General features: G+C 39.0%; 1 protein-coding gene across 1 annotated transcript; it reads right to left on the minus strand.

Moving 5' to 3' along the window:
- Nucleotides 1-6,669: 6,669 nt before the first annotated feature.
- Lce6a (late cornified envelope 6A) lies at nt 6,670-8,094 on the minus strand. The gene is given in 3 exon segments (XM_053743338.1): nt 6,670-6,743; nt 7,180-7,444; nt 8,056-8,094. Coding segments are annotated over 2 exon segments (318 nt in total). The 5' UTR covers nt 7,424-7,444; nt 8,056-8,094.
- Between the last annotated feature and the right edge of the window lie 2,806 nt (nt 8,095-10,900).

Raw genomic sequence — 10,900 nt, forward strand, 5'->3', positions numbered from 1 at the left:
TGTTATATTTATCTTGATCTCTGAGGGTTGACCAAGAGAAATAACTAAAGCATCCTATTAGAAGATTGTGTTTTCACATGACCATCAAATGATGCCTGTTAATCCTAAAATAGGCAGGAATGAGAAGGCACCATCTTGCCTATCTTTTTCCTCCAGGCAAAGACTCAAGAAGATATCTCTAAATCTTCCAAGGAAGTAGACTCTGCATCTTACAATGATGGAGCTTTCTTACTCCTGTGTAACCTCATCCCTTTCTGCTGATGTTTAATGTGGGTTCCTAGACCATCGTGATTGCACACACCTATAATCCTATTTATTGACTTGGGAGACTGAGGCAAAGGATTGCAAGTTTGAGGCCAGTCTTGGTAACTTAGTGTGACTCTGCCCCAAAATAAAAAATAAAGATGGTTGGGATGTAGTTGAGTGGTAGAGTACTGCGTACTGGATTCAAACCCCAGTGCCAAAAAAAAAAAAAAAAAAAAAAAAAAAAAATATATATATATATATATATATATATATATATATAAATGGATGTCTCCTATGGAGGTGAGCTGAGCAGATCTCTGGCTCCACCACCCTACCATTCTTAGAGACTACTATGTAGTTTTGAGCCATTCAAACTTTTAAAGAAGATGATTACACAGATGATCACAACCTCCTACATTTGTACATTTCCCATGTTATATTTTCTCCTCTTAACACTGTCATTTGGGTACATTGCATATGGAAATGTTGAATATTGAAGAGTTTAAAAGCAAGTGCATATCACACATTGTTTCAATTGCAGAGCAATTGGGCCAAGCCAGCAAGGAATTTTGAGAAGCAAGAAAATTGTCCTTTCAGTCTTCCTTCTTTGCTGTTACAGCGCAGGGTTCCAAACATGGTGGACCATGAACCACATGGGAAGTACTTTAAAAATGCAGTTCTCTGGTCCCTAACTAAGACCTACTGAATCATAAACTTCTGGGAGTGAGTCTAAAATAATTGCATTGCTTAAATATCTCCTGGGTGATTCCACCTAATTTGGGAACCACGGATTTAAAGTATTCTGATAGAACTATAGAAATAGAGTCAGTCCATAGTTGGTAAGAGCATGACTACAACGTTCTACTGCATTCCTAGGAATTCCTCTGGGGATCTTAATAGAAAGTCGAAACAGGTAGGAGGCCCAGGCAACTCACAAGTTCATTCAGTCTTAAAGGCACCTTAGCAAATTTCTATCAAGTTCTTACATCCTGTCTCCCGAATGCCTGATGTTGAACTTTGTTGCCAAAATGGAAATGCTTTTAGTTGGATAATTCATTACCTGGAAAAATGGGCCCATTTCTCCTCTTCCTCTTCCTCCTCCTCTTCCTCCTTTTTCCTCCTCCTCTTCCTTTTTCTCTTCTTTTTTAAAACTAGGAATTGAACTCAGGAATGCTTTACCACTGAGCTACAACCCCAGCCCTCCTGCCTTTTTTTGAGTCAGGATCTCACTAAGTTGCTTAGTGCCTCCCTAAATTGCCAAGTCTGACCTTAATCTTGTGATCCTCCTGCCTCAGTCTCCTGAGTTTTTGGGATTACAAGTGTGTGCTACTGCACCTGGTCAAAGCAACCCATTTCTTTTCTGACTCTTTCTTTGTTAAAGTTATTTTATCCAATAGATTCATAAGGTCAGATACTAAAGAAAGAATGACAATAATACCTTAAAATGCAGTTCTGTTAATTCATTTATTTATTTTGATACTGGGATTGAACCCAGGGGCACTGCGCCACTGAACTACGTCCCCAGTCCTTTTTGTTTGTTTGTTTGTTTTAAAAGTTGAGACAGAATCTTGCTAAATTCCTGAGGCCAGTCTCAAGTTTCCAATCTTTCTGCCTCGGCTGCCCAAAGTTCTGGTATTATAGGTATGTGCCACTGTACCTGGCTAAAAATGCAGGTTTTCTTTCTTTCTCTCTCTTTTTTTCAGCATACTGTGAATTGAACCCAGGGTCTCAAGCATGCTTGGTAGGCATTCTACCACTGAGCTATATCCCCAGCCCCTAAAAATGCAATTCTTTATTTATAGTTGGTACTTACAAAAGGTTTGTTGAATGAGTGAATTAATTGCGAATAAAATATTTCATTTGGTTTCATTATATGTCTTCATTTCACAGATGAGGATTGAAAACACAGAAGTCATCTTACCCAATGCTCAAAGCAGGAACAGAATCAGGATTAAACCTAAGGCCAACTGATTTTCAGGCCTATTGTAACTTTCTTCCAAAGGAGAAGTATGGAAAGGGAAAGAGAAGGGGTGACTTTACAGTGGAGAAACCTGACCAGAACCATCTCAGTCAGCTGATCAAGGTCAACATCAATGGTGCTGTCACATTATTAGCATACGACCTTGATATGATGAGATGACAATGGCACTTGCCCTCTATGGTCTTGTTACCTGGAATGAAGGTTCTAGCACTTGTTGCTCCACTAAAACTCAGGAGAAAGAGGTTGGTGAAGGAAAATAGGCTTATTCAAAGCTGTCTTTGAGGAAGACAGAGAAGACCATTTGTGTCCCAAATTCCCATCTTTGGGAGGCTCAGAGGTGTGAACACCTTTTATAAGAGAAGGGAGTACATGGGAGACAAGGCAGGAAATATACATATGTAGAGTTAGCTAGGCTGTACTGGTTAGACACTTCTTGGTCTTAGTTTCCTTGGTACCATCAGGGCCAGGAGTAGCTTCTCAGCTTCCATTCTCAGCATGCAGAAAAGCAATTGCCAAAAAGTTGGGAAGCAAAAACATTTTAGGGCTTTTAATTTCAAAGCAGCTCTGTTATAGTCTTCTTCCCCAAAGTCAATAATGTCATCATCATTATGAGAAAAACTAGACAGATTCCTGTTAAGGGAGATTCTATAAAATGTCCAACCAGTATGCCTCAAAACTGTCAAGGTCATCCAAAATAAGGTGTGGGAAACTGTCAGTCAAGAGGAGCCTAAAGAGACATGACCTAAAGAGACATGATGTAAGATAGTACTTTGAATGGGGTCTAGAAACACAAAAAGTTAAACATAATATAACATACTGTTAAGATAATATAATAAATATATTTATTTATATATAATATAATAAATATATATTTATATATATAAATATATAATAAATAAATATAAAAATATTTTATTTAATATAATAAATATATTTATAATAAAAAAATAAAAAATAAATAATATAATAAGATAAAATAATAAACATACTGTTAAGACCTTGAAAGGGGAACATGGGTGAAAGTATGTAGGAATCCTTTACTATATTTGCGACTTTTCTGTAACACTATTCTAAAAATAAAAAGGATTAAAAAAATAGAGTAGGCCCTGAATGTAAGTTACAACTAACATTTATTGAGTTTAATATGTACTGAATATAGCATCTATGATATCACATATAATTGCCTCCACAATTGTTATATTAATTAGAAAAATATATTTTCTAATAAACCTAATTTTTAGGTAATTTATACCTACTTTTTACCTAATTTTAGGTAAAAATGAATTTGTCTAATTTTTAGATGAGGAAACTATCTAAAGGCAAACCAAGGCACAGGAATTTTTGTAAGGCCAGAGTTCTGACTACACTCACTCTGCTAAAGAATGTTTGACCCAGGACCCTTGCAGATACATAGAAAAATGAGATGTGATTTCATTTATTTAGTTTGTTATAGAAAATCAGTACATTGACATGAAATGGAATGATTCTGACATAACTTTCCTATGTAAATGTATGAATACACCACAGTGAATCTCCACATCATGTACAAGAAGACTGGGATCCTAATTAGAATAAGATGTATTCTATGTTTGTATAAATAGGTCAAAATATACTCTACTGTTATATATAACTAAAAGAACTAAAGTAAAAAATTAAAACAAACAGGTAGTTCAACAGGTTGTAATATGACAAACTTAACTCTCACTCTAAATGATCTGCAAATATATTTCTTTCTTTCCTGCCTGCTAACCATGTCTAATACTTTCTCCAAGTAAAACAAGGGCTTAACTTCATGCTCACCATCACTTCTTCTGTACTAATATATTTTGACATGGCTTTATTTTTAATACTATAATTGGTTACCTCTGTAACATTAAATAAAACCATAAGTAAAACTATTTCTTCATCCATCAAGCAGAGGCAGTATTTCTTGACTTTCCAAAAAGTGAGACAGATAATTAAAACTAGTTTCTTTAGGATGATTTTAATATTTTATTTGTGACATTTTTACAGGAATAAACTGAAGTAATGACTGATTACTTGTTATGTCATGAAGTACATAGTTTTCAATAGCACAATATGCCCTGCCAGACATTGCAAAGTAAATGGTGCTTTGTAAGGTATACTTAGGGAGAGGGCGAGGCCAGCCTCAGTACAGGTTGACCACGGGCCAGGTGGAGGAGGGTCACACAGTCCTGACGAGATGGGTGAGCTGAGGCAATGGATGATCACAGGATTCAAGTTCACTTCTTGGACAACACCTTGCTTGCTGGAAGGCTGGAATTGAGACTTAAGGGAGGACAGAACACCAGAAACACTGGGGAACTTTACCTAAGTGTTCTTGGGGAGCTCTCTGAACATCTAGCAACTATTTCTTAAACTTTCATATTCTTTATTCAGTCCAAACATTACAACATTTAACATTTTCTGAAAAGCAAATAAAAGAACATATTAAATATCAAATGTTTGAAGTTTCTCTATACAAACGATATTTTCTGAATTAGGAAATATTAAAAATAACATGTTTTTAACCTTTGTTAAAAGTATAAAGTTAGATATATTATTAAGAAAATTAAGCAATGGTGCCACTTACCTAGTTTTGTTGTTCCTATAAACTGTTAAAATGTTGTATACAGGACATTAAAAACATATTTGTTTATTTATTTAAATTTGAAAATAAACATTGTATACATTGTATCAGGTACATGAGGCTTTGAAACATGTCCATTATGAAATGGTTAAGTCAAGCTAATTACCATGCATTATCTCAGTACTTTACATTCTTTTATGATGAGAACACTTAAAATCAATCTATCTACCATCTATCTGTCATTCTATCCTTCTATAGTATCACATATAGCACAGGGAATTCTAGGACTAAAACATTTGAATAGGACAAAATATTAAGTGATATTCTTGTTAAAGGAAAACAGTTTCTGTCAAACTTTTAAAAATTATTGTTTAGTATCTGTCTTCAATAAACGGCAGAGATAAAATGTAGAAAAAGAAGATATTCTTACACAGTGAACTTAACACAATCAACCACACATTGATATTTCGGGTATTCTTTCCAGAAACCTTTCACATAAACTTATTGACCATCTGAAATCAATATTTAAAAGACTGGCAGGTAAATAGAGGAGTTCAAGCAATGGGATATTATACTTATAAGACATTGCTTATACAATATGTAAAATGAGTATATATTGGTCAAATCTCCCAGGAAGTATTTCTTCTGACAAAGCGAATTTTTTCCCACTGTAAACTGAGACAGTCCTTTAACAGTACTGACTCTTGCTCTCAAACAAAAGAAATTCCCTCCCCAAATGGAGGGAATGGAATTGTCTTAACTGCTCCCCCAATACAATCTTCCTGGAGAATTTCAAAACTATTTCATAGTTTTTGACAATTCTAGAATTCTAATTCTAAAAATTTATCATAAGAAAATCAAGAGTAATCACCAGCAAGAATGTTTACTTTCTGTAAGTTTGCAAATATAGCTAAGAAATTATTAATTGTGATTATTTTTAGATGACAAGATTTTAGATTGGTCTTAATCATTTTCCTTATGCTTATCTGCATTAACAAATCATTTTTTTTTGGTGGTGTTATGAATTCAACCCCCAGGGCCTCACACATGCTAGGCAAGTGTCCTACCACTGAACTACCTTCTCAGACCCCTGCATTAACAAATCTTTATACAAGTATGTGTCATTCATTTAAGGAAAAAAAATTACACATATAAAATTATAATTACACATAATTATGACACATATCTATATATAGATATATGACGTAACAAAGGTAAAATCAGGTCCCAGCATTATTAGACTTGCTAAACTCTGGAAATGGGCATGCTTTATATTAGAAATGATAGGCTAAAAATATTTTCTGAGCACTCTTAATAAAATTTATTGAGTTGAACAAGTACCCTTCAGAAAATGTCAGTAAAAAATCTGACTTGACACTTATATTGAAAAGCAACATAGTTAAACTGCAGGCCCCTCCAGACCCTTAAAATATATGTCAGGTTTCCATTAACCAAGCCCACTAGATACTGGGCTTGAGTCCAGACTTTCCCCAGAAGTACAATCCTTTGGTAGCTGGGTTTTTATTCTTTAAACTCAGGAAAAGCTGGTTTGAATTATCATGAGGAATTGTCATCATCTCACTCCAAATTGAAATTCACACCATTGACAGGTGCCACTCTTGCCATATGTTGGTTTATGCTAGATCTTCCACCTGGAAGGTGCTTCCCTCTCATACCACACCCCACACTGGAGTCTACCTACCTTTCAAAGTCCTGCTTAAATGCTTCTCACCCCATCAGAGAATCTCTCACTACTTCCCTTGACCTTTTGTACTTTTTCTCTGCTTTATGTTTTTTTAGATGCACAATGAAAAATGACATAAATAAGTTAATCAGTTTAAAGTTATATTTATTAATCCTCTCGTTTCAATCTGGAGTGCCCATTTCTTCTACTGGACTGCAAGCTTCTCTGGAGCAGGATGAACTCTATAAACACAGTGACCAGTACACAGTAGGGGCTCAGCGTGTTTATTGCATTGTGGTCTGCCGTGCCAGAATCCTGCAATGACATAGATTGACAGCTAAGAGGCTGCTGAGAATAAGGACATGAATCCCTGAATACCTGTCTCTTTAGGACACTGGCTGTCTTAGAAGGGAAGAAGAAGGAGCGGCATCCACTGAGGGGGCTCAGGGCCTCTGAACAGGGGCTTAACAATCGCAGGAGTCACAGCTATGCTCCAGGAAGACAGATTTACCATTGCTGAGCTAAAGGAGCGGGTGGGAGAGAGCAGCAGAAGGAAGCCTCTGCAGTGCTGGGGGCCCAGAAGTGTTTCTCAGCCCAAGTGAGAGGTGGAGAACCTGGGTTTCTAAGGAGAATCAGTACACAGCTGTACCTGTGCCCCTCTCCTCTGCTCCCAGTCACCTCAGCACTCCTCCTCTTTGCAGGGGTAGGTCCTGCCACCACTGAGGCAGTGAGGCTTTCGGCGAGCCCTCCTAGAGCGGGCTGGGCTCTGAGTTCCAGGCCTTTGGGAACGGGAAGGACAAACTCCTGAACAGGAAGCTCCACAAGGAGCAGAGGAGGGACCCGGGCAGGGGGTTGGGCATGGGGTAGGGGAGCACTTAGGAGCATTTGGTGGCTCCCAAGATTGCTGCTTCTCCTGTGACATTGCTCAGCTAACGTGTCGAATCTGGAAGAGAAAGAGCATGTGGTTACGTCAGGGAACCAGTCAGCTTGTGAGTCCGTCTCTTCTCCAGGAGTGACAGCTCTCAGCAATGCAGTGTAGTATTAACAACTGTTGAAGTCCATCCTAGGAGGGCAGGGCAGGTGATTTCAAAAGGGTTAAACATTTGAGGAGTAAATCCTGATGGAAGTTCCTAGGGGACTCTCTCACCAAAAATCAAGCTAATAATTTATTCTTCCTCTTAAAAAAGAGGGAAAAAAATTTTAAAAACTCCAGCAACCTAGAGGAGCTGACAGTCTGCTTTTTCCAGGCCAGTGTCCACCACAGTCAAGCATAAAGGAGAATTGAGTCTCTGCTTCCTTCACCCAGGCTTGTCCTGCCCTGAGCTTACATGTCTCTTATCTGGTTCTCCAGCCCCCTGGCCTCTGTGATTTTCTCCCAGGTTAGATCATTTGGAGTCTTTTGTAGGAACTTACACTTCCCTCCTCTTCTCCTTCCCCCAAACTTAAACCTTACTTATTAACTCCCTGGGAAAAGACACTAGGAGAGATGAAGATGCCTTAGCAGCACCTGAGTGAAGGGCAGCCAAGTGTCTCTCCACCCAGAAGTCACCTTACCCTACAGGAAGACAAGTGGACAAGCCATCCCAGGAGAAGTCTGGAGGCCTTGTGGTGCAGGCAGAGAAGAGGCTATTTTATATATCCTCCAATTGAAGCCTCCAGGCTACCTGTTATTGGAGGGCAGCCATGCAGCGGATGATTTATCCGGATGTTTCACAATTCCCAGGGCTGGATTCCTCAGCTACATGCAGCTGGGATGTGGTTCAAAGGGATTTTCACGTGAGTGAGCAACCGGATGGTCAAACGTTCAGATTGGCCAGGGTGGAAGTGGGTATACTGGACAAGTCTTACAACATCCCTGGTTGGGAGGGTGGGTGTTGGATAGGGGTACAAATGATGCTGAGTTCAGTTTGGGACCAGAGAAGGAAGTTCAAGTTCAATACCACCCAGAGCCTGAGGAAAACCCTTCTTATTTGTCCCATTGTCCATGACTCAGCACTCAGCTCCTTGCAAGACCCCCATGGGACTTGACTGGTTCCATGCCACATCCAAGTCCCACACCCTCTGAACTCCCTACATCTCTCTCCCAGCCTTAATAGTTGCTCTTGGTCATGGTGACCTAGATACATATCTTATCTCCTATATTAAACTGTTTCTTGATGACAGAGTCTTTGTCTTTATCACTTCTGCATTCCTACATTCTGATGTCCCTGACACACAGAAAATGCTCATTAAAGCTTGTTGAAGGAAACAATCTACATGCCATTAGAATACACTTTGTGTTTCAGAACTAAGAAAAATAATAATAGGAAAGAAAACCCAGCTCATTTTTGTTTTGTAGATCAAATCTTCACCCGTCATTTGCACTATTCTCATCCAAAGCATATGTGAACACTGTTAGCACGAAATGACCAAGCTGGGTGCAAACTTTTTGGATCAGCAGAACCTTTATTCAGTGGTGGAGTCATGCATCTGGTGGACACACTTTCCTGATGAAAAATGAGCCACTGGTCAAAGGGGGAGTCTGAGCTTATATATGCTATACCGAGAGGTGACTTAATTATTGACAGAGCATGTCAGTTTAGGCACTAAGGAAATAGGTTTGTGAGAATTTGAAATTTGTTTTTACTGTGCAATATTTTTACTTGGGGAAGAATGGAGAGTCTGGGGTCAGCATCCAGTGCTTATCTCTTTCCCTTCAGGGTCCCATTGTACTGTCACTGGTAAAGAATTTATTTGGGGAAGGATCAATACTTTGGCCTCCTCCCAGAGACTGCCATTTTAGGCTTGGTGGATATCTCCTTCCCAGGGATTGTCTGGTCACTGGATGATGTTTGCTTCCTTCCCAGGGATTGTCCTGTCACAGAAATGTTGTATTGGGAAAGGACCAATGCATCACACAATGTTACCAATGTGTTGCCTTCTTCCTCTTTCCCTCTTCCCAGGTCACACTATTTTGGGGCTTGTTATTTGCCATATCTTACAAACACCCTTCCATGACTTGTACATGTGGGTGAACCTCACCTTACACAGCAGGCTAAGAGTAAGGTAGAGAGTAAAACATTCACAAATTCTTAGATGCAAAGTGGGAGTTGCTAGTGTAATTATCAAGGGACCCTGTGGAGAAGTCTTTCACAGAGTGAAAATTTTTCTTTCATCTTTCATGAAAATTTCGTGCTAGCTGTGCTTTAAGTGAGAACACTCTCATCTCCACTTCAGAATCATGGCTGATGTGCATATAGCTAATCAAAATGTTCCGATGAACTCCTTGCCTGGTAGGGACTGTGTCTTCCTTCCTCTGTAGATCTAACGCCTGGCACAGCCTTATATTTAGGAAACAACTAAGTAAAGAAGGATGAGCAGTTATCAGAGACATTCTGGTTGTGAGAGAAGGTTGCCAAGGCCTTCAAATCAGATACAGGACAAAGGTAAACAGGGGTCAGGGGTGGATAGGGGATAAGAACCTAACCAGAATGGAAAACAGTACAAAGTTGGAGAAGGAACTACTGTTGTAGCCCCAAATCCAGCAGGGCAGGATAATGGGGGCTCACCTCCTTCTTCTGAAAAGGCTTTCATGGGTAGTTTGGATGGAGAGAAATTCCCATGAGCAAAACAGATGGTGGGAGAATGGTACAAAGGCTGTCTCATCACATTAGAACAGGACCCTAGAGGCAGCACCTGATTTTGGGTGCCTCAGAGATTACACTCTTTCTTCCTTCCTTCTTTTTCTTCTATTTCCTCACTTTCTTCTTCTGCACTTCCACATGTATCAAAAATACTCTGATTGCTCCTCCAAAGTGCTTCATGTGCACTAAGGAAGTTGGAAGGCAGTGTGACTTTGATTTTAATATCCTAGTTGTTACTTTTCCCCTCCCAACACCTGCATCACATAAACCCATGCTCCAGAGACCTCACATGTCTCAAAAGCATTTCCTTGAGTTTAACCTGTATGCCTCCTACCTAAGGAATGAGGATTCTTCCTGGGGTTCTGCCCTGGGTTAACTAAGCATCCCTGTCTCCTTTACATCTCCTCCAGACCACTGCTTATAATAAATTGCCTGCAAAAATCTCTAGGTGCAGTGCTAAAATGAATTTTATCACTTATAAGATGCCATTGGAAATTGACTTCAGAAGAGGACTTCATGAGTTCCCCAAGTTGCAGTGTCTTCCAAATGGACTTGTAAGTCCACACAGTTATAAATCAAGATCCCAGAAATTTAATGTTCTCCTTTAATTATCCCCGTCCTTCTCTTCCTGGCTCAGGGTGTATCTAAGAGTATGATTCTGTGATTTGGTAACTATTAAGTACCTGCTATGGACTGGATATAAGAAGGAATAGAGCCCCATCATATACTTCAAATTTTTCACCTTGAGAGAGAGAAAAAAGACACATTAATAAATA

The sequence above is a fragment of the Sciurus carolinensis genome, chromosome 1, assembly GCF_902686445.1.
Source record: "Sciurus carolinensis chromosome 1, mSciCar1.2, whole genome shotgun sequence".
Taxonomy (NCBI): Eukaryota; Metazoa; Chordata; class Mammalia; order Rodentia; family Sciuridae; genus Sciurus; species Sciurus carolinensis.